The sequence below is a fragment of the Impatiens glandulifera genome, chromosome 7, assembly GCF_907164915.1.
Source record: "Impatiens glandulifera chromosome 7, dImpGla2.1, whole genome shotgun sequence".
NCBI lineage: Eukaryota > Viridiplantae > Streptophyta > Magnoliopsida > Ericales > Balsaminaceae > Impatiens > Impatiens glandulifera.
The window spans coordinates 3952324-3975425 of NC_061868.1; the positions used below are offsets into that span (position 1 = coordinate 3952324).

The 23102-nt window shown below is 32.4% G+C and overlaps 4 protein-coding genes across 4 annotated transcripts; 1 reads left to right on the forward strand and 3 right to left on the reverse strand.

The window, feature by feature from the left end:
* Positions 1 to 1649: 1649 nt before the first annotated feature.
* LOC124944439 lies at positions 1650 to 5521 on the reverse strand. The gene is made up of 3 exons (XM_047484691.1): positions 5385 to 5521; positions 5145 to 5306; positions 1650 to 2187 (listed from the first exon to the last, which is right to left on the reverse strand). Exons 1-3 carry the CDS (start codon positions 5428 to 5430, stop codon positions 1868 to 1870), a joined length of 528 nt encoding a protein of 175 aa, XP_047340647.1. The 5' UTR covers positions 5431 to 5521; the 3' UTR covers positions 1650 to 1867.
* A 3232-nt stretch (positions 5522 to 8753) lies between these two features.
* LOC124946201 (uncharacterized mitochondrial protein AtMg00810-like) lies at positions 8754 to 10506 on the reverse strand. The gene is made up of 4 exons (XM_047486774.1): positions 10449 to 10506; positions 9176 to 9290; positions 8983 to 9092; positions 8754 to 8884 (listed from the first exon to the last, which is right to left on the reverse strand). The coding sequence occupies exons 1-4, from the start codon at positions 10504 to 10506 to the stop codon at positions 8754 to 8756; spliced, it is 414 nt and encodes a 137-aa protein (XP_047342730.1).
* Positions 10507 to 11998: 1492 nt separating this feature from the next.
* Positions 11999 to 15679, reverse strand: LOC124945842 (protein IWS1 homolog). Its single transcript, XM_047486351.1, has 7 exons — positions 15578 to 15679; positions 15274 to 15388; positions 13460 to 14878; positions 13299 to 13376; positions 13018 to 13129; positions 12345 to 12395; positions 11999 to 12249 (listed from the first exon to the last, which is right to left on the reverse strand). The coding sequence occupies exons 2-7, from the start codon at positions 15324 to 15326 to the stop codon at positions 12148 to 12150; spliced, it is 1815 nt and encodes a 604-aa protein (XP_047342307.1). The 5' UTR covers positions 15327 to 15388; positions 15578 to 15679; the 3' UTR covers positions 11999 to 12147.
* A 2300-nt stretch (positions 15680 to 17979) lies between these two features.
* On the forward strand, positions 17980 to 21094 carry LOC124946202 (myb-like protein X). Its single transcript, XM_047486775.1, has 7 exons — positions 17980 to 18047; positions 18104 to 18281; positions 18561 to 18789; positions 19196 to 19278; positions 19399 to 19491; positions 19654 to 19722; positions 20075 to 21094. The coding sequence occupies exons 1-7, from the start codon at positions 17980 to 17982 to the stop codon at positions 21092 to 21094; spliced, it is 1740 nt and encodes a 579-aa protein (XP_047342731.1).
* Positions 21095 to 23102: the final 2008 nt, after the last annotated feature.

Consider the following 23102-nt stretch of genomic DNA (forward strand, 5'->3'; position numbering starts at 1 on the left):
TTAAACTTGCTTAATAAATTTTCTTTAATTGTTTTCAGTTCGGAATAAATGACTTATACTTTTAGATTTTTAATTGTCTTTATTTTTATTATATTCAATCTAGACAATATTTGAAAGAAAAGCGTGTACTTTATTATATTTATTAATATCTAGATCTGAATTCATACTTTTAGGAAAATATTTAGGAAATCTAAAATTGAGGAAATTTCGTCACACGTATTTTCTTTATTTGTTAGGCCTATTGTAAAGTGAGTTGGATTATCTTTATAATAACATGTCTCATATTAGTTATAATTAATCACTGATTCTACAACTTGAATATGTATCATACAATTTCTTTTCGATTCTAATAGTGTTTTCATTCATTGTGATTTATTTAATCTAATTAGTGGTATTATTTCAAAATAAAAAGTAAAATATAACTTCATGAACACATACAATTTCCAGATATATTAACACTAGAAATATTTTTATCAACGTTTTGAATTCTTTTTTCATTTTTGTTATAATTTTAAAATGATTTGGTGTGTCTCATTATATACTGTAAGTGTAACTAAAAACATGAAATTCCAACCATATATATTCACATACCAAAACATGTACTTTATTTTTACAAGTTCTTACCAAAAAAACTCATGGTAGTAAAATAAGAAGAATGTTTTATAAAAAATCAAATATTACGTGTTATTCTCACTTAAAACGTTTTAAATTTAAATAAAAGTTATAAATGTGTTATAATTCACCTTGCAATTTCCAATTCGAATTGTCCCATATGAGCAAAATTTTTCGATTTGACTGATAATTGACCGGAGATAATATTTGCGTTTCACCCTTATTTAATCCCAAACACTAATCATCACAATTAAATATATTCATATAATTATTTATTTTTTATATTTTATAAGAGATTTAGTTTATTTATTTATAATAATAAGAATTTTTACCATATATATTATATTAAAAATTTTATTTATATAATTTTATTGAGAAAAAATATGGATAAACAATATCCCTTGAGGATTCCCAAAACAAAACGAAATAAAATGATAATAAAAAAATCTTCGAAGTAGAACGGTGAGGATGATAAATGTATTTTCAAAAAAAAAAAAAAAAATCTCATTTTCATTCATAATTTTAATTTCCTACATTTATAATAAATAAAAAATCCTTATATGTTATTTTTTTAATTGCTCATGAAATTCAAGACATCTAGAATCCTAAAATAAAGACTTGAACTTTTTTTTTCTTTCTAATATTGGCTCCCTCTAATTATTTTAATTAGCAAAAACAGCAAAATATCATGAAGCTAAGTTTTGGGTTGACATATGAAGAAATATTTGTATTGAGAAATATTCACAAGCCTAAAAAACTAGTCAAATTACAAAGAGAAGTTTGGATCATTTCAAGAAAAGTGACAAGTCACAATTTGTCCATGGGATGAGTGGCCTTTGTAATTCAAATTGCTATACCAAAATACCCTATAACTTTATATTTTTACATATTCTAAAATTTTACAACTAAGGGTATTCTGGTCATTTACCCAAATAATCTAAATAAACCACCTTAGCATCAAACAGCCTTTTCAATGGCCACTACAACAACTAAGCTTTGATGTTATACACAACAGGGCAAAAGAGCTTCACAATAAATCAAAACCAGAAATAAGTTATTCTTAATATTACAGAAGTGAAATGTAGATGGTTTTAAAAAACATCGTGAATTGACCACTTTTTGGAAATATGAGTCGAAGAATTCAAAGAAATGACAAACAGCTGAAGTAATGTGCAACACCATGTACAAAATATGAAGATAAAATGTGTCGGATTACCAGTTTGATGGAAATGGTGCTATTATTACAAGAGCTAGCTTAGATATTCTGAATCGATTTCATGCGAATGAATTGCTTGAGGATGGCTTTCTCTTCATCAAGCTGTTTCTTCTCTTCAGCATTCTTTGGCTTTATCTTCCTCTTCTCTTCCAACAACCATTTGAAAAGCTCCCTCTGTTGATTCTCGGGTACTGGCTCAAGTGGCTTTGGAGGAGTTTCAACAATAACAGGCTTCAAAGTTATCGGTTCTGTAACCGCTACAGTAGCAGAAGCTGGAGTTGGAGTATGTGTCGGAATTTCCTCCACTTTCACTGCTTTTTCCACACTCGTGTCCCTTTTAGTTCTCATGAACCAGTACGCTACAAAGAAATATCCATATTTATCAGATAAAAACAACAGTTAAAAGTAGAGGCTCAGATGATCAACAAAATGAAGAATGGTGATTGGTTTATGAGGGCCTATCTTAACAAAATTAAATAGGAAAGGAGTTCATTTTGTTTACTGAACTTATATCAAAACCCGATTTACTTTTGCAATTTGTGGCAGGATCTTTGCTTCCTCCATTTTCGAAAATGGCTCAAATTACTCCATATAATATTTGGTTTGGTTAACTCCATTAATGTCTTGATATGCACTTTGGAAAGAAAAATATTGTTTTCGTCAATGATTGAGATTAAGGATATGCAGAAATTAGATAGAGATGATGGTTTAAGAACTTGTACATAACGTAGGTAAGTAATTTGAGCAATTTTTAAGAGTAGAGGAAACAAAACGGTCCTTTTTTGCAGGTTCAAGAAGCAAAATGAACCTTGTAACTTTTTTTGTAAAAACAAATCATACGGGTCTATATAAACAACATAGCGCTAAATAATACAATTTTTTTTTTTAAATGAAAGTAAAGTGGGAAAAATACTCAACAGAGATCCCAAAGGATAATAAAAAAATTGTAAGCTATCAACAAAAGGAAATCGAAAGAGCCCACCAAGGCAAAACTCAAAGCCAAATAATAGCAAAGAAAATAATATCCATCAAGGAGGATTAGTTTTAAAAAGCTATCACTATTAAGATCCATGATAAAATAATACATGATCATCTTCGAAAATAATACTGTTCTTGACAAGATATAGACAGGGAACATCTGTAGAGACACATATGTTTAAGTTTTCTTATCCATTCTGAATTTCCTTTCTTCCACTGTCTGTTCTTTGAAGTGTTAAATTTCACTAAAACATAAAACTACTTTCATGGCTGTTCAAATCCTGGTTCTAGGATTTCAATGTTTATCTTGCAAATTCACATCAGAGTTAAATAAATAATTAGTGTTTAGTTGTTAGTTATAAACGATTATGTTAGTAGATATTAACTAATTAGTTAGTCATTAATCAAGTACTACAAATATTAGCAACTAACATGCAATAGATATGTTGAATTGCTATTGAATGAACTTGAATTGTTCGGTTTCTCTCATCTAAGCCTTAGAGCCGTTCTACTGAGCCTCTCATCCCCATTCTTCTACCTTTTCATCTATGGCTTATGCCAATTATATCTATTATAATTTGGTGTTGTAACACATTCAAGAATGAGCTTATTTTCCACAAGAAAATTATGCCATATCCAAACTCAAGTTCCATGACAAACTAGCCAAGATAGAGCGTTCATTTGGAAACACATTTTTTACCATGTTTATCATGTGTCGATTGTATTCAGGTATAATCACATTTGAAAACTGAATTTAGTCCGACAAAAATACAAAAAGTTATTGACGGATCCTGATACAGAAACATAAGGGTTTCCAGAACAACTTTCACTTTCTACATACATTCAAGACATGCTACAAGATAGCTTGATTGCTCAAAAAAATCTTAAGGTTGTCTTTGTCTGCAAGACTCTGTTACGAAAGGAATTGAGAATTAGGGCTGTAAGCCCTAGTTCTCAGGGCTGTAAGCCCTAGAATAAGCTGACAGATATAATTGTCAGCATTTATTTTACAAATAAGCTGTTTTATCAGTAAATATTTTATATTTTAGTAGCTGGACAGCTGTAATTGGTTTTGGCGGGAAAATTTGGAGGGAAAAGAAGTTACAGCATTTGAATGATTAAGAAGGCAGCAATCTGAGAATGCAATTCATTCAATCAATATTTCAATCTAAGGTTAGTAATAACTCTCTCTCCTCAATTCCTATTCTCCTCTACAATTCCTATTCTCCTCTACAATTCTGATCTCATCTATCTGATTGCAGAATCTGTAATCACAAATTCTCTCCTTATCTCTTCTCATCCTGTCCAATCTCAATCTTTTGCTAAGGTACTGTTCTGCCCTAGATCTAAACATTACTGAATCCTAATTCATAGCTTATCACTGGTATCAGAGCACCTTTCTTGGCATTATGGTGGAAACGCGTATGGAAACGGAATTGAATGAAATTCGAAGTCGTACTCAGGCACAGGACGAAAGATTATCGGCACAGGATGCTCGTTTTGATCGGATTGAAGCACTGATGGCTTCCATGGATGTGGCAATTAGACGTTTAACTCCAGCATCAGGTAGCAATAACCGTGAACCAGGAGGTGTAGAGGAGAATAGGAATTGAGGAGAGAGAGTTATTACTAACCTTAGATTGAAATATTGATTGAATGAATTGCATTCTCAGATTGCTGCCTTCTTAATCATTCAAATGCTGTAACTTCTTTTCCCTCCAAATTTTCCCGCCAAAACCAATTACAGCTGTCCAGCTACTAAAATATAAAATATTTACTGATAAAACAGCTTATTTGTAAAATAAATGCTGACAATTATATCTGTCAGCTTATTCTAGGGCTTACAGCCCTGAGAACTAGGGCTTACAGCCCTAATTCTCAATTCCTTTCGTAACAGACTCTAGCAATAGAAGTGTTTAAATAGTGGTGGCAAAACATGATCGGAGATATTGCACTGAAAAAAACCTAAACTAAGCAAACATTACACCAAAATCTTCTTTTTGTGACCCGGGTTTATGACCCCCCTTTAATTTAGAGTGTTCTTAGTCGTCGAACCTAGGCCTTTGGTCTCTTTGGTGGGTTTACTCCAAAATCATTAGGGTTCTTGATAGCGATATCCCATCTATTTTGATCTTGGTTTTGTATTCAGCAAGGACCCTCTCTAATGGATTCAATCTACACACTCTAAATTGAGCTATCCTGAGGTCTATTTCAGAAAATGAGACCTAACACACTGAAGACAGTTTAAAGTCAAATAACCCACATGCATAGAACAGATTAGATTACAAATTAGCTTGGGTATACCATTATGCAAGCAAGAATAGAGAAAGAATAAAACCTCCAACTCCAATATTGACTGTAAGGAGAAGGGGCCAGAGGAATCTGTATCGGCGGGCGAATGAATCCGTTGACGGCTTTGGAGGCGGCGGCGGCGGCGGTGTATTGGGTAAAGACGGAGTTTCCATTGTCAAAGACTGCTGCGGGAGATTTCTTAACAGAGCTGATGATCATCAAGATTTATGTTAATAGAATAGAAAATCGTGATTAGGAAGAAGAAGAATGGTGAGAGAAGAAATACCTTTTTTGGGTTTGTTGGTGAAGAGCTTTGGAGGGTCGCTGCTCATCGTTTACTAATCGGGAGACCAGTTCGTCCGTCCGTCGTTGTCGTGAGGAATTGCGTTTTGCGTTTTACTCTGTTTGTGAGGAAACTACTGGAGTCAGATCAAAATGACAGTAATTATAACTGGCTGGACTAATATTTTCTGAAATTTGTGATTTTTTTTATTAATTAAATTAAAATATATCCAAATATTAATTCGAGTTTGATATTATCAAACTTAATATGTTTTTAATATTTTGAGGGAAAACTATCGTAAACACATATTTTAACTTAAGGCGTTCTAAATAAGAATCGAATCTATGATTTTGTGGTCCTTTATGAAATCATTTAAATTAGTTTCATATTAAATAGTTGTGAAACTATGAATGTCTACCTTATATAACATTTTTCTTTCTTCTCTAAATAGAAAAAAAAAACTCTAAAGAAGTTGAAAATCATGGTTTTTTCGATGCCTTTTCTAGTATTAGAACGTGCCTTGTTACATTTTTTACCACTCAAATTTGAGTTAGATATGTGTTTTGTTCGATACGACCTTCTATTTAGCCGGATCAAGTTTGTTGTTTCGAATTTTTATAGCCTAAATAATACTCTCAATCATTGGTAGGTCGTCATCTGTTGTTTATACTCTCCAATCGTTTTAGTGATAATTTCTCGAATTCGTATTCGTCTCCTTCTTTATAGTAAAAGAGATTGTGTTATCGGAACTATGTGTGTTTTATTCTTGTAATAAATAGTTTCTGGATTTTCTATTTCATTTAATACCATTTTATAGGTATTTTCTAATAATTTTTGTACGAGTTTTTCAATATTTTAACCATATTTGTTTATGATCGTTTAACATTTGTCAGAACTTTTTTCGACGTTGTTTACCTACCCTCATACAAAGACAAATTTTACAACCACTCAAAATTTTAGGTAGAGATTCTTCCGACAATACTTAATTGGTATGTCAACCAAAGTTATTTAATTGGTAAACTAACCTAAATTTGTGATAAACTAGACTATTTAATTCATTGTACCAAAAACTATGTAAAAAATGAGACAAAATAAAATAAAAAAATATTGCGTCTGCCAGGAGTTGACTCGGGTCTATTGCTTGGAAGACAATTATCCTAACCGTTGGATTACAAACGCAGATGAAATAGAAAATATTTCTTAAAATATATATAATTATTTAATTGGTATACTAACCTAAGTTTGTGACAAATTAAACTATCGAATTGGTTTGCTACTCATTATTATGAAACTTACCGAGTTTTTTTTCGCTTTTAGAGTTATCTAAAAAAATTTAAAAAAATTAGGATAGTCTGTTTACAAGTTTGCTACATATTATATTAATAAATTAGAATATTAAATTTAATATTTTCATTTTTTTAATAATATTAATATTTTATTTTAATATAGGTAATATACTAATATTTATATTTTATAGTAAATACTTTCCCCCAAAAGATTTTATAATGAACAAGTACACAACTTTTTAATTCACTTTATTCATAAAAATCTCACAAATCCAATTGTTATTTTTAAGTTAGAGTAGATTCTCAAAATAATACTTTGTTTATGAACAAATTTAAATAACAAATAGTGACAATATAATTATTACAAGAATCAGAAAAGAGAGTTTATATAAATTGAGTTCACTTGTATGATATTTTATCATTCACATTATAATTCATAAAAATATACAATCAAAATTTCAAATTATTTAAAAGTAATTTGTTATGTATCATTTTTCAATAAAATAAATTTGTTAATTATAATATAAATATACACACAAAAAAAGTATATTAATTAAGAAATAATCTTGAATCATTATTGAAATAGCAATCTTATACCAAAATTAGTAAAGTTTAAACTTTAAAAGATATTTTGACTTTTTTTTTTAAGTAAACTTATATTCCATTATTCCTTAATTCAATTGTTACTAAAATATGGTTGAAAACCACAACTAAATTTAAAATTGAGACCTTAACTCAAAGTTTTAATCAAACTTTTTTTTTTTAATTTGGATTAGCAAAACTTAATTTAATATATTCAAAATGAACTTAGTTTTAGATTTTAAACTTAAGTTCGTATAGTACCTACTATTCTCGTTTATAATTTTATTATTTACTATTCACATTCACATTTTTTTAGCTAGGGCCTGTGGTGCTCTAATGTAAACAATAGCTGGTTTAACTTTTGCTGCATATCTAAACTCTAACCGGTATGTTTTTCATCAAATGTCATTCCTCCTAAGGCAAAGATATATAATATTACAGAGAAATCCCATCTATTCATTTAGGAAGGCCTCTTCTTTACCACTACAGGTTGGCTTCACATTTTCACCAGTCATGGGGCTAACATTTCCAGTTAACATTCCATACAGTTAAAAAGCTCAATTGATAGTCATTTTTTCTGCAACTATTAACTACATCAGTTAAATTTCGAGAGATATCACTCACAAAAATAACCATAACAAACTAAAACAGAATAGAATGACCATCAAAATGCATGCTTCATAAGAATGAAAGCTGAGAATCATAACATAGAAACTCATAAACAGAACATAGGGAGCTTAAAACTATCATAGTTTAGTCAGCTAAATATTCAAAAACACACTTGTAGACATGCAATTCCTGCATGCTCAAATGCAATCGTCTAAATTATCATACTAAGACTCAATTGCAAGTGAACAGAAGGCATGTAGCAAAATAATTTACTTAATTAATGATGTATGTTAAAAATATTTGGTCCTGTAATAGATCGTATAGAAACAATATCCTACATGGTTCTCATTTCTATTTTACTTCTGCCATCATCAAACCCTACCTAATTTTGTAAACTTCCTTGATTATACATAATTTCATGGCAAATTATCTTAATGTAAGAAATTGTATTAAAAAATATTTGATTACATAACTTATGTCTAATTATATAAACATTATATTCATCCTATAAGAAAATTAATATAATAGAATAATATAATATTAATATTATCACAATTTATAATATTATGATAATATCTTACAGGTATATTATTTTATATATTCTAACAATATTAACTCTTTATTCTTAACACTCTTCCTCAAGTTGGAGCGAAGATATTTATCATGCCTAACTTGATTATAATGGTAACAACTAAGACCCTTAGTTAAGACATCGTCTAGTTGATCGCTAGTCTTTACATAAGGGGCACATATGAGACCGTTATAAATCTTTTCTTTGATGAAGTGTTGATCAATCTCAATATGCTTGGTTCGATAATGTTGAACCGGATCATGAGCAATAAAGATAACAACATTGTTATCACAAAATAGCTTTATAGGACCAGTTGGTGTAAAACTAAGTCCACAAGAGCTCACTAACGCCAAGAGCCACAACTCTATACTCTGCATCGGCATTAGACCTTGCTACCACCGTTTGCTTATTGATGCGCCAAGTTACCAGGTTACCTCCAACAAAGGCAAAATAGCCTGAAGTGGAATGCCTATATCCAAGGAGTCAGCCCAATCTGAGTCGGTATATGTTTGAACATCTAGGTGAACGTGAGATTTAAACAACAAGTCATTACCTGGTGTTGTCTTCAAGTATCTCATAATACAATGGACTGCATCCGTATGAGTCTCACGAGGATCATGCATGTATTGACTCACAACACCAACAACATATGCAATGTCAGGCCTATTATAAACAAGGTATATAAATCTCCAAACTAAAGCGTTGATATCTCTGTATCCACCTCGATACCAACACTTCTGAAAAACTTATGATTAGCTTCAAAAGGCGAGGCTACAGGTTTACATCCCAGCACCCCAATATCAGATATGAAATCAAGGACATACTTTCGTTTGGAGAGAAAGATCTTACGAGATGATTTGGCTATATCAATCCCAAGAAAATAATCAATCCCAAGAGGTCAAACTCAATCGTCAACTGTTTGATTGAGTTGATCTCATCTTCATCATCACTCATCACGTACAATGATGTCATCGACATACACATTCAATACTGTAATCTTACCTCCTTGTCTCTTAACAAATATTGTATGGTCTAAATTGGTCTATTTATACCCAAAACTTATCATAGCACTTTTCAACTGTTCCATCTGGCTTATATTTTACTGTGAACACCTATTTGCATCCAAAATCCCATGTGCCTCTCTTCTTAAGATAATTCATCTCTTCACCCATAGCACTTCTCCACTTTGGTTCAAGTATAACATCCTGCCAACACTGAAGAATATGAAGAGAAGACAAAGTGGAAAGAAATGCACGATAGGAAGAAGATAAAGAATCATAAGAAACGAAGTTAGAAATAGGATGTTGAGAACCTTTTCTAACAACTATGGGAAGATCAGGTCAGAAAGTATGGATGAAATGGGGCGGTTCGGGGCGAGGGAATGCATTTACCATCCCTGTCCGATTTTATTTCAGGTAATTTTTTAATACCATCCCCGTCCCGTTCGGTTTCGAGAAATCCCCGCGGGGCACCGTTTATAAAATATTTTTTTAAATAATAAAAAATTATACAATAAAACTATATAAGCGGATTTTTTAATATAATATATATTGTAGTATATTGAAAATTTATATTATTATAAAGAAATAAACTTACAACTCTTATAAAATATAATAAATAAATTAATATATTGGAGATTTTATCTATTTAATTGTGGTTATAGTGTTCGGGGCAAAATCGATGATGAGATCGGGACGGGGCGGGGGACACGAATACCATCCCCACCCCTTTCTTGTTCAGTTTTGGTGAAAAACTGCCCCAAACGGGGCAATTCGGTTCGGTTATCGCAAAGAGGTTTCAAATTGTCATCCTTATCAGAAAAAAAATGATTATCGTTTGTATAGGAGGAAGGAGCAACTATGAGACTAACTTCCGGATTATACAATTAAGGGGGCGATATATCATCTCCATGTTGTCTACGTGAGTATGTCAACAAATTTGGTCCATCAAGTCTACTAGAAGGTGCTTCCCTTTCCTCCTATTTTGGAAAAGGAATAGGGTCTGACTCTTTATGTTCACCATGAGTGACAAAGATGTGAATCGAATAAGACTCCATGGGAATCGAAGAAATCTCCATGTTTATTTATTCTTTTTCTAAACTCTCCTCTGAAGGGATAAACATTAGTTGGAGGTGTTTTAGGAGTCGGCTCCTAAAAAGTGACATAATGACTAACAAACACTCGTTTAGTGGGAGAATGATAACATTTGTACCATTTCTGAGTTGAAGAATAACCGATAAAAACACATTTTAGAGCTCGGGGATCTAACATTTCACGCGAAGGAGCAAACTTATGAACAAAGCAGACACATCAAAATATACGAAATGGGAGATGATGCTTTGAAATATGTGAGAGAAATGATGTTGGAGTCTTGAACTTATAAACGGTAGAGGGAAGACGGTTAATTAAGTATGATGCAGTCAAAATTGCATCTCTATAGAAAATCAGGAACATGCATTATTCTTTCTTTCTACTATCTCATTTTGCTCAAAAGTTTTGACACATGCAGTAAGATGCATAATGCCATAAGATGATAAATAAGACTCAAAACCCTTGTAATATACTTTATACCATTGTCGGTCCGTAGAATCTATATAAAAGCTTAAAATTGTGTATGAATCATGGCATTAAATAATTTAAAGCATTCAAATACTTCATTTTTGTGACGAAGTAAGTAAAATTCAAGTGAGTCGAGTATGACAATCAATAAAAGTAACAAACCATCTATAACTGAAACAACTAGTACCCCGAGATGCGCACTAAACATTAGAATGAATAACAGAAAATGGAGTCATGATCCTCTGATCACTAATAGAATAATTGAAACGTTTGTGTTTCGCAAATTCACATGGTTCACTTATAAAGTCAGACCTACTACATTATCTAGTTAAAGTATGAAAAAGATGTTCTAATACACAAAATAAGAGATGACCATAACGTCTATGCCATGAATGCAAAGACTCTAATGGGGAGTTAGTTGATATTTGGTGGACCAACGGTGAAGAAGTAAGCACATTCTCCAAGACATATAAGTCATTGCAGACTTTACCCCACCAATTGTCGCGGTTGCTATGTCTTGAAAACATAGTGAGAAAGGAAGAATGTTACCGAACAATTGAGAAACATTGTAATGCGTTTAACATATAACAAATTTGAAGTTAATGATGAAATATGTAAGATAAAGTTCAAAGGTAATTTGAAAAAAGCTAAATAGACCATTTTCCTAGAATATGTAAAAAAAAATCATTTGTAACCCAAACAGTATTCTGTTGAGACAAATAAGAGCTAAACAAACTAGAAAATTTTGTCATATGGTCAAAGTCTCCTAAATCGATGATCCAAGAGTTAAAAGAAGACTATGTGAATGTTAAGACGGAAGCCATACCGGAATGGAAAAAATGAGAGGATGTAGGAGTAAAGATTTGGCTAGCAAACTGCGAAAACACTTGTCTATACCATGTTAGAATGTAAAAAAAATTGTATTAAATAATATTTGATTACATAAGTTATGTCTATTATATAGACATTATAATTAATCTATAAGAAAATTAATATTATCATAATTTAGAATATTGTGATAATATCTTATAAATATATTATTTTATATTCTAACAATATTGATCCACGATAACTCTGATTCTTGTTAAGACCATCACCCTCAAGCTTCAAGAAACATCTTCATTTTCTATACATTTACAAAAAGCTTCTATACTCCAAAGCTACTTTAATGCACGTTTGTAAGCATTGTGCAAGATTTTAGGATTTGGAAATGGATTCGTTTGGAAGGATATGGCATATTCTTTAATCATCTGCTTCAGATTCTGCAAATAATTAACACAAACAGTGTATACAGTCTTTCAGAAAAAAAAGAAGAAGAAAAGTAAAAGGCAAATAACAGTATAGTCTAGATTATAACCTTTAACTCTTCATGTAAGACGATGAATATCTGCTTCAGCCGTTTATGTCTCTGCACAAATAAAACAACTTTTAAGATGGAATATAAATTTCCTCCATTTCTACAAGGAATGTGGTCTCTTCAACACAAATACAAGGGCTTGTTAAATGGTTTTTATTTGGATTTCTAACATTATCGATCATTCCCCCATGAACTCATTCAAATCATCTATCAAAATACCATTATATTTATTAACTATAACACTTCAACAATATTAAAATAAAAATATTAAGCATATGTTTGTCATCTGACCTAAATTATTCAATTTTCATCTAACAAGATTTCTTGTACATCCTTTCACAAAAAAAAAAAAAAAAAAGAGCTGAAGCAAACTAAATGACTAAGAGTATTACAAACCCCATTTGGGTAGTTGACCATGAAATGAAGGGTAAAGGAAGGATATATAGTGTTGCATCTTTCAATATTATAAGTCCTTCAAACAATTAAGATGAATCTCTGAATGTTTAAACTCTTCAAACACATATTGCCAAATGAAAAAACAAGAATCCCTAGCAGCAGTTTCTTCTAGCTTATTAGATCTAACAGCAGTTATTGTCAGCTGAGTTGAATTATTATTTGTCATGATATACATGTAATAAAATAGCTAGCAAGAAAAACAAATAGAAATGCCTACCGGGCTACACTGGCGGTAGGATTCATTCAGTTTTCCCAAAATAATATAATAATGCTCCATATCTTTTCCTTTGGCACTTTCAAGCTCGGTGCCAAGCTTGTGGAATTCATTCCTACATGCAAATCAAATATCAATATACCATCTAAAATGTACAAACAAAGTCTGATTATGTCATAGGAACTTTTGAATAGTCCTGCCTTAGAACTCTCCTACTTAGTGATGAGTTGAGTCTTAGAAGCATGAGAAAGAATAGGTATGGAATAAGTCTAGAAAGAGCGCACCTGTAGCCCTCTAATGTCTTGTTCAAAGAGCAGTAGCTATCGTACTTGGCTTGGTACTCTTGCACATATTCTTGGTACCTAACGTACATAAGAAAAAATAAACAGAAAAAGATGAAGGTTTGGTAAACCTCACTAATTCAGAAAAAAATGTGATTACTTACTGAGAGAAATCTTTAATTGGTCCCTTGAGTTCTGGAGCTGCCTTCTCATATTTAGAATAAGAACAACTAATCTCGTCTGAAGAAAGTTCCCTTCTCTTTAGACCAACCCCCTCTTCTGTACTCTCTGTTAAAGAAGTATCCTTCTGTTGACCATTTACATCTGTCAACAAGCTAGACTTTTGTTTTCTCCCATTCTTCAACGAATGAGATAGCTCTGCATGTTTAGGTGCTAATTTTCTGTTAATGTCTCCACCTCCCACACTGAAGTCATAGCTTCCTCCAACCTCATTGTTTCTTGGCTTAACAATCATATCTGGTTGTTGAGATTTTCCAAGTTTTGTTGAGTCAGTGTGATTAACAGGGATCTTTTTCTTGACTAGACTCTCTTGGTTGTTAAGAATTGGAATTGACTTCTTTCTTTGGTCTAAAAATCTTCTTCCATCGGGCTTCCCTTTGTTTGGATCAGTAATTGACCTGTCCTCTGACTGTTTTAGTGGATTATTTTGTTCTATTTGTTTTTCCACCACAGGTGTAACCTCCAACAATGGTTCACGAAATTCACCCAACTCGAGTTCAGAGAGATCCGTTTGAAGTGTTCTCCCACTTCCCTGTATCGCGAAAGGATACCTGTCTGTATCAGTCTTTTCGTTGTCTTTCAGAGAAAAACTCGTTAAAGGTTTTGAGACTTGTGCAGATTCCTTGACTTTCCCAACCTGTTCACCATATTTCTGGTATTGAGTGTCCATATTTCTGTTCACCAACTCTCTGTGTTTTATGCTATCCTTGGTAGTTTGTACCAAACTCATTGGGCTCTCATGAAGTTCCATATATTTTTCAGATTCTTTGTTAACCTCAGAGTTAGCAGGAAAAGTCATTTCCATATTATCATTGTCAGGAGTATAATTCTCGATATCCACTAGATCAGAACCACCATCTTGTACATCAGCAGCAATCCCATTTTCTGCAGCTACAGTACCTGAATCCTCACATATAATCGGTGAACTAGAAGCCTGTAATTTTTGCTTCGTCTCTTGGTCATCTTCATTAGTCATTATATCCACATCCTCATCTGATCCTTCTTTACTGTCATCACTTTCACTATCACTGCTACTTCCACTTCCCACTGGACTTTTACTTTTGCTTCTACCTTTGCTATGGCTGCCACTTTCACTTCCAGTATCGCTAGTCTCACTTTCGCTGTCACTGTCGCTGTCACTAGAGCTACCCGATTCCTTTTCACTATTATCAGAGTTCTTTTTGTCACCAAAAATGTCAAAAGAGTGGTCATCTAGACCAAGTGTAGGGATTACTTCATCTTGCAAGCTGGTTTTCTGGGTAGAATCTATTTTAGCAGAAGGTATGCAATCAAAGTTATCCTCAGAAGGTGGTGATGTCTGGTGAGAGGCATCACCAGGGGAGCTTCAAATGAAAAAATATCATGAGTTTAGTTTAGTTTAGTAAAGATTGGTTGACAAGCAAATCACCAGGATCCAAATTCATTTTACATTTTTCAAATATCAAACTAAAACACATTTGGACATTTTGTTTGAGAGGTTAAGAATGGAAACATGATGATAGAAAGGAATATAGTTTTAAAGCAGCATTAACATATTGACCTTTTTTTATTAGAAATAATTTTAACTAATGATAAAATTAAATTCATAAATTAGTAAGAGAATTGTAAAACTTTAAGATTACTTGATTTCCATTAAAAAAGATAAAAGATCTTGTCCAAAAACTGTCTGTGTTCATGTTATAACAGTAAAACTTAGTTCTTTGCTGGAAATTAAAATTCAAATATAAGTAATACTTACTTCATCATGTTGTGAAGTTGGAATGCAATATTATTAGCCATTTTCTGCAGCATTGGATTTATGTTTGGGAGCAACCGTTAAAAAACCAAGTAACATCTCTGAGATCGATCCTCACCTTCACATTACAAAAACGGATTCGTTTCAAAGACAAATTTTAAACTCTTATTTGACAAACAAGCTCTATTGTAATTTCATTTTTTTTGGGTTTTCTCTATCGATATCATTCTCGATGGAACCATTTCCATAAAAGCTTCCCTCTCTTAAATACCCAAATCGAAAAGGCGAAATATGAAAGAACACTTACCCAGACAGCGGCGGAATCAGAGGCCATGAGAGTCTCGAGATCATCACGACCAAATTTTGTTGGTGCCCTCCAGTTTAGTTTTTGTGGGACAACGTCCAAAACTCAAACAGGTATTTATAATTGATTTCGTATAGGTTTGATTTTATATAGAATTTATTAGGTTAGTAATATTTTTTTATTTTTTTTTTATTTTAAGACCGTTACAATTAAAATTAATTTTTCAATCAATCAAATCTAAACAATCACATCATTTATTTTGTTAATCAAAATACAAAATTATAATTTATTTTAAATTATTATTTTTTATTATATATATAGATACATTTTAAGTCTTTTTTTATCAAAAATAATCATTACCTCTTTAAAATTATCATCAATCATTATTTTTTTCACCTTCTAAGTTTAAAAAAAAAAAAAAACAACCCGAACAAAGTTTATTCAATTAAATATTTTTTTGATTTTTTTTAATATTTTTTTTGATTTTATATCTAATTGATTGATAAAATATTTAATCTTGAAAATTATATATAGGCAGAGTCCGCCCATGCAAATTCAAATTTTGTGACCCATAAAATTAAAATAAATTTTATAATTGTACATTATATAAAAAAATTAAATATACAATTTAAATATATAACAATATTAACTAGTGTAAAAAAAATTTCAAATTATATATCAAAAATATTAATATAATAAATTGTAAGCGATCAAATATATATACCATAATAATTTATCAATTAACTAGTATTCAATTCAACAAAAATACTCCTCCTTGCATTTTTTGAGGCAAAATTTTCAATTAAGTCATTATACTCTAAACACTCTATTTCAGTCGATATCATAACTAATTCATTTGTGTTATATTGTGTATTATATTTAGAGGTGAGGAAAATTACCGATATTAAAGGTATATTGAAAATACCTTACCGTAATATATATCGAAAATATCGACTTTTAAGGTGACCGAAAAAAAGGTAAGGTATGATACCGATACCATAATTATTGGTACGGTAAAGGTATGAGATTTTTAAAATTTTGGTATATAGAGATATACCGAAATACCGTATTGATAAGTTAATATATATATAAATATACATATAATACTTATAAAGAAATAATTAAATAGATTTGAAATTAATTTAATTATAGAAATATAATTTTTGAATAATATGAAAATATAATTATACTGAAATATTATTCCATATATGCAATCTCTACCTTACATGAGATTGATTTTTTTTTTTAAATTAATATATTTTTTAAGTATCAAAGGTATAATACCGAAATTAAGGTAAGGTAAATGTATGAATTTTTTGTATACCGAAATCAAAATAAGGTAAATGTAAGTATTTTTGGCATACCGAAATTTTAGGTAAGGTATAAAGTATAAATAAAATATTAAGATATATCGTATAGACTCACCTCTAATTATATCTCTATAATGAAAAAAAAATATATTAGATATTTTAAAATGAGAAGAGATTATGAAGATAAATATAAGAATAAATAAAAAAAATTAATTTCATTAAAATTAACCTATTTTCACAATTAAGGTTGAATTTATGATAAAAAAAATTAAATTATTAAAGATGGAAATCGACTAAAATATAAACAATATAATTAGGGTTAGTGATATAATAAGAATAAATAGAAAATGAGCCTAATATTAACTAATATTAAGGATAAAAAATAATAAAATATTTAATCGAGAGAGAAAAAATTAATATATTATTATATTAAATATAATACGAGAGAGAGAAAATTATTATATTATTATATATAATATAATATGGAGAGAGAAAAAATTATTATATTATTATACTATATATAATAGAGAGAAATAAGTAATATATATTATTATATAATATGGAGAAAAAAATATATATTATTATATAAAATATTGAGAGAAAAAGTTAACGAAATTATAAGGAAATAAATATAAAAAGTTTAAATAAATATAAGGGAATATAGACTGTTTCACTTGAAGAGAATCTTTTCTATGATCAGATCCGAATTATGTCGTACATGAGCAGACTCCCATAATTTAAATAGCGCTGATGACCCTATTTTTTTTAATGACAATTATACCATTTTGCGTAACACAACTCCAGTTGCGTGACGCAATCGAAACCTTATAAAATCATATATATATTTTTTCATTTTTGATTCATTTTCTCTCTCATCTCTCGGTCTTCTCCGCTGTACACCCTAATGGCGGAGAAGACTTTCTCTTCTTTTCATCGGCGAAGAACACATCGAAGAGGTACCATTCCACTATATTCAATGGCATAGAGCGGCGAAGAACTTCTAACGGCGAACCGCAGCTCCAACAGTGAACTACGACGGCGGTAGATAAAATTTCAACTATATTCGTTTATATTTTGTGTTTATTTCGTTTATAAATGACTGTTTGTGTTTATTTCGTTTATAGAACGATATTGATTCGCCCTGATTCGTTGAATGCATGTTGGTTGGTTAATTCGTATATGATTGTTGATGTGCTCTCAAGTTGATTGCATCACGCAGTTGCGTTGCGTCACGCAGTTGCATCACGCTAGCACGTGTCAAAAATCATTTCATATTTCTTGGGTTTTATAAAATCCAAATAAGCCTCGACGACTCTTCTCTCTCTCTCACCTGCCTCGACGACTCTTCATGCTCGTCTTCGTCTTCTCGTTCATTGATCGACTTCATCAATAATCGGGTTAGTGTTAGTTTTGTTGGTTTTTGTTTTAGAGTTTAACTTTGTTACGTCTTTTATGTCTTCCGAATGGTTTAGGGTTTATGTTAGGGTTTAGAGTTGCATCTTGCAAATTGTTCATGGTTTATGTTAGGTTTTAGGGTTGCGTCTTGCGGTTGCGTCTCGCGCGGGTGCGTCACGCGGGTGACGATTGTTTCTAGCTATTGACAGTTGCTTCTCCTTTGTTTATATTGTTATAAAAGGTTTTCACAAACATTGTTGTTTTTGTTTTTCCTTTTGTAGATGGAGAGGACTCTAAATTCCCAATTTAAGTATTTATTGAAAGGAGTCTCAGACTTGTTGTTCTCAGGAACAATTTTATATCAGATGCTGCTTCGGAAGGTTAAGGCCAATTCGAATAGGATGATTTTCAACTTGAATGGGGAGGAACATACTTTTGGTATGAAAGAGTACGCCTTGATTACAGGCCTTAACTTCGACAGATTGCCTGAATACAAAGATGAATGTCGAGGTTGTCCACCCTTGTTGATAAAATATTTCAAAAGGAATATCACAGCTCGAATATAGAAGTTGGAATCTTGTTTTATAACATGCACCGATAAGGAAGATGCATGGAAGATTGGGCTGATATGCTTGATTTTCCAATACCTCTTCTCATTTGACCCAAGACGAATTTTAAATGTCAAAATCATCCATATGGTTGAAAATGTTGAAGATTTCCTCCAATTTCCATGGGGAAAGTTGTCCTTTAGATTCACCATGATGAGTGGTCTTAACTAGGACATGAACCATCACATGTCCTTATATATGTTCAGGAAAGAGAGTGGAGTTACTAATTCTTTTGCTTATAACGTTTATAGGTTTGTACTAGCACTACAAGTGTGGACCTATGAGGTTATCGAAAATTTTGTCCCTAGATTCGCCACAAGGAAGAATGTTGATGGCTTTTTCTCCCAAGGATACTGTTGTATCAATCCAAAAGGAAAACACATTTCAGGAGGTACAATCTGCCCTTAATAGCTCTATGTTGTCTACGATGGAAGAGTCCTCCACAGAGAAGAGATTGTACAGTGGGGAGGATTTTGAACAAATTGACAATTAATTCGATGATTTGTTTGAGGGAGTTACTGATGGTGGGAGAAAGAGAAAGGTTGGAGCGGAATCAGATGAAGATGAAGATGTTGATCAAGATCAAGATGAAGAACCTACTACTGTCTAACCTTCCAAGAGGAATATAAAGCTTGAATATGATGTATCCCCCAACAAAGAAGTCACCAAGCATCGTAGGCGTCCCCTTAGTGCCATTAGTCCCCCAACCGCAACTTCAGCACCTGCATCATCACTGGCATCTCCTGTTCGATGTATATGTCATAAGATGAAGAAAGATGTCGAAGAGATGAAGAAAGATGTAAAAGAGATGAAGGGAGACATAAGAGACATCAAAGTGATTCAACAAAAAAACTTTATTCTGTTTGAAAAGATGATTCTCAGTTTAAGCAACCAGTTCGCCAACCATGTCACTAACTAGATAATTCGCCAACCTTTTGAGCTTTCACAGAGAACCATTTGGTTGCTACAATATTAAAAAAAATGTTTTGTTTGGTTTGGTTGTTGCGTCACGTAATTGCATCACGCAGTTGCGTTGCGTGACGCAGTTGCGTTGCGTGACGCAGTTGTGTTGCGTCACGTAGTTGCATCACGTAGTTGCGTTACGTAACTACGTGACGCAGTTGCATCACGTAACTACGTGACGCAGTTGCTAATGGCATGAATCTAATTTCTTTTCAATTTTGTAGAAGGAAGAGAAGAAGGTGAATGAAAATGATATGGATGATGATTCGAATATTGGAGCCATTTTGAAAGACATTCATGATGAAGAAGTGGAGGAGGATCCGATTGAGAAGGATCCAATTGAGAACATGGAAGAAGTGGAGGAGAAGGATTCGATTGAGATGGATCCGATTGAGAAGAATGATCCAATTGTGAATGATCCCAATGAGAACATTGAAAAAGTGGAGGAGAAAGATCTGATTGAGAAGGATCTGATTGAGAAGAAGGATCCAATTGTGAAGGATCCCAATGAGAACATTGAAGAAGTGGAGGAGAACATTGAGAAAGAGGATCCAATTGTGAAGGATCCCAATGAGAACAATGAAGAAGTGGAGGAGAACATTGAGAAAGAGGATTCAATTGTGAACGATGAAGAAGTTGAGAGCATTGAGAAAGAGGATCCAATTGTGAGCAATGAAGAAGTGGTGAACAATGAAAAAGTTGAGAACATTGAGAAAGAGGATCCGATTGTGAACAATGAAGAAGTGGTGAACAATGAAGAAGTTGAGAACATTGAGAAAGAGGATCCGATTGAGGAGAAGAATGAAAAGGAGGAGAAGGTGAAGAAGGCGCTGGTGAAGAAGGCGCTAGTGAAGAAGGCGTCGGTGAAGAAGGCGCCGGTGAAGAAGGCGCCGGTGAAGAAGGCGCCGGTGAAGAAGGCGCTGGTAAAGGCGACGGGGGTAAAGAATGTAGTGAAGAAAATGGGTAAAAATGATGACGATGATCTGAAACTATGCAATATTCCTCCTAAGAAAATTATATTTGTCTCGCGAAGGACAAAGAAGCTGAGGAATGATCCAGATAGGACCAACCCTAATCTAAAACTACCCAAGTTAAATGATCCTATGACCGTCAATCTCCTCCTCAAATATGACGATCAACTGATGACTGAATTGCAAAAATGGTTGAAAGATCCAGATACCGACAAAGAGAAAATTGATCTCATTACTTCGGAGGGTGATAAGGACTTATTTTGCGAGTGCTGAAAAGGTTCAACTGGCTGCAAGATCATGTAAATCATCTTCAATGTTAGAATAATTTTACAATTGATGAGTGTATTTTGACTGTTTTTATATCGTGTAGGAAATCGATGCAGGCTGCTTCATTACGAGAAGAAGATGTTTGCTATATCCAAAGACATATAAAAATAATTTTACAATTGTAGATTGTTGGCTCGCCCCCAGGTTCATTTCTAAATACGAATATTTTTTTAAAGATCCTACTCTTTTTGACATTGAAAACTTTATAGAATATTTCTAGGTCAATAAAAAAAACTTTATGATCAGTTGGAAATTATGTGATGATATATATATTCTTTTGAACATCAAAAACATTCACTGGATACTTTGCGTTGTCCGTCTACAAGAGTTGCGCATAGAAGTGTACGATTGCAATCCTGGATGTTATGTTAATCTTGATGAATTTTTGAAATCAATGTGCAAAATGCTTCGTATATATTTGATAAGGCACTGTTTGATCTTGAAAAAGGAAGGTTCCCTCAGTTTTCTTTAGACGTTATGTCATACAATAGACTTTTAGAGTCACAAGTCCCCAAAGCAACTAAGAGTGGAGATTGTGGTGTCTTTGTACTAATGTATATCGAGTACCTGACTGCAAACCTAAATCTAGAAGAAGTGACCTCAGATTAGATGAAACTTTGGAGAGAAAAGTGGGCGGTCAGGTTATTTCATCAACTTGTAGAACCATAGGTTATTTATCAAACTTTTGTAATATGGTTGATGTAATGATATCAAACTTTTGTAACTTATGGTTGATGTAATGTTATTGTTGGTGGTTGATATAATATTATTGTTGCTTGTTGATATATGTTATTGTTGGTTGTTCTCATCTTTCACAAATAACCCTTTGGTTGCGTCACGCGGGTGCGGGTGCGTCACGTGGGTGCATCACGCAGGTGAAAAAATAAATGTTAATAGATCATGATATCTAAACCTTATTATTCATTAAACCTGCTAAACTAGTTCACATAACATTAAACCTTATTATTCTTTAAACATGCTGAACTAGTTCACATAACATTAAACCTTATTATTCATTAAACTTGCTGAACTAGTTCACATAACATTAAACCTTAGTTCACATACTGTTGATGCTTAACAAGAAGTTCATTCTACAACATGTTCATTCAACAACAAGTTCATTCTACAACATGAAAAGGAAGCAAAAGTTCAAGCTACAACATGAAAAGGAAGCAAATGTTCAAGCTAAAGTCTCGTACATCAGAGATGATGGCTCGTACAGTTGAGATGATGGCTCATGCTGCTGAGATAATGATGGCTCATGTTGTTGAGATGATGATAGCTCATGCTGCTGAGATGATCTTGCAGTAGATGGTGCAGGCATCACTGCTTTGCATGTTGCCCTATTGTGTCCTAGACCTGCACATGAGCTGCATCGTCTCAGGACCTTACGGACCTCACCTTGGGATGTCATACGCTTAGTTTTTGGTCGCCCTTTCTTAACCTTTACAAGTGGTTTTAGACACACATGTTGTTTAATAATATCGGGAACATCCCAATTCTCTTCATCACCAACAGGATAACATGTCTCCGCATATACATTCAACCAAGATACAGTTGTATAATATCTATGAGAAGGAAAATAAAACGATTCAAAAATTGGTTAAATAAATTGATTTTTTGAGTTGAATAATACATTGAGCATAAGTCACAAGAAACCACATTTCGGTGACGGGCAGCAGTCAGTGCATGCGTACAAGGAAGACCGGAGACTTCAAATACCCTACAAGTGTAGTCCTTGTCTTTCAAATTGGACTCATTGTCATGCACATATAACTCGAATCGGTTAAGAGATGATACAGTATAGAATCTGGCTTTCTCAAAACCCTCACATAATAACTTTTCATACGTTGGAGATAAAAATTCTTAGTGGTTGAACGCTTTTTCTCTTCTATCATTAAACCATACTTGTAATGTTGTTCTTAAATACTTAGTCATTGCTGAAATGGGATAT

Excerpts from the sequence above, each read along its gene's own strand:
- LOC124944439 (XM_047484691.1), bottom strand. The coding sequence starts at position 5,430 with ATGAGCAGCGACCCTCCAAAGCTCTTCACCAACAAACCCAAAAAAG. Across the intron at positions 5,307-5,384 it reads CACCAACAAACCCAAAAAAG|CTCTGTTAAGAAATCTCCCG; the intron begins GTATTTCTTCTC and ends GATGATCATCAG. Across the intron at positions 2,188-5,144 it reads AGTCAATATTGGAGTTGGAG|CGTACTGGTTCATGAGAACT; the intron begins GTTTTATTCTTT and ends ATTTCTTTGTAG.
- LOC124946201 (XM_047486774.1), bottom strand. The coding sequence starts at position 10,506 with ATGGAGATTTCTTCGATTCCCATGGAGTCTTATTCGATTCACATCTTT. Across the intron at positions 9,291-10,448 it reads TCACATCTTTGTCACTCATG|CCAAATCATCTCGTAAGATC; the intron begins GTGAACATAAAG and ends GGATTGATATAG. Across the intron at positions 8,885-8,982 it reads ATACTTGAAGACAACACCAG|GCTATTTTGCCTTTGTTGGA; the intron begins GTAATGACTTGT and ends ATTCCACTTCAG.
- LOC124945842 (XM_047486351.1), bottom strand. The coding sequence starts at position 15,326 with ATGCTGCAGAAAATGGCTAATAATATTGCATTCCAACTTCACAACATG. Across the intron at positions 13,130-13,298 it reads AAGACATTAGAGGGCTACAG|GAATGAATTCCACAAGCTTG; the intron begins GTGCGCTCTTTC and ends ATTTGCATGTAG. Across the intron at positions 12,250-12,344 it reads TCTTACATGAAGAGTTAAAG|AATCTGAAGCAGATGATTAA; the intron begins GTTATAATCTAG and ends AATTATTTGCAG.
- LOC124946202 (XM_047486775.1), top strand. The coding sequence starts at position 17,980 with ATGACTGTTTGTGTTTATTTCGTTTATAGAACGATATTGATTCGCCCT. Across the intron at positions 18,282-18,560 it reads TCGACTTCATCAATAATCGG|ATGGAGAGGACTCTAAATTC; the intron begins GTTAGTGTTAGT and ends TTCCTTTTGTAG. Across the intron at positions 19,492-19,653 it reads AAGATGAAGAACCTACTACT|ATGAAGAAAGATGTCGAAGA; the intron begins GTCTAACCTTCC and ends ATATGTCATAAG.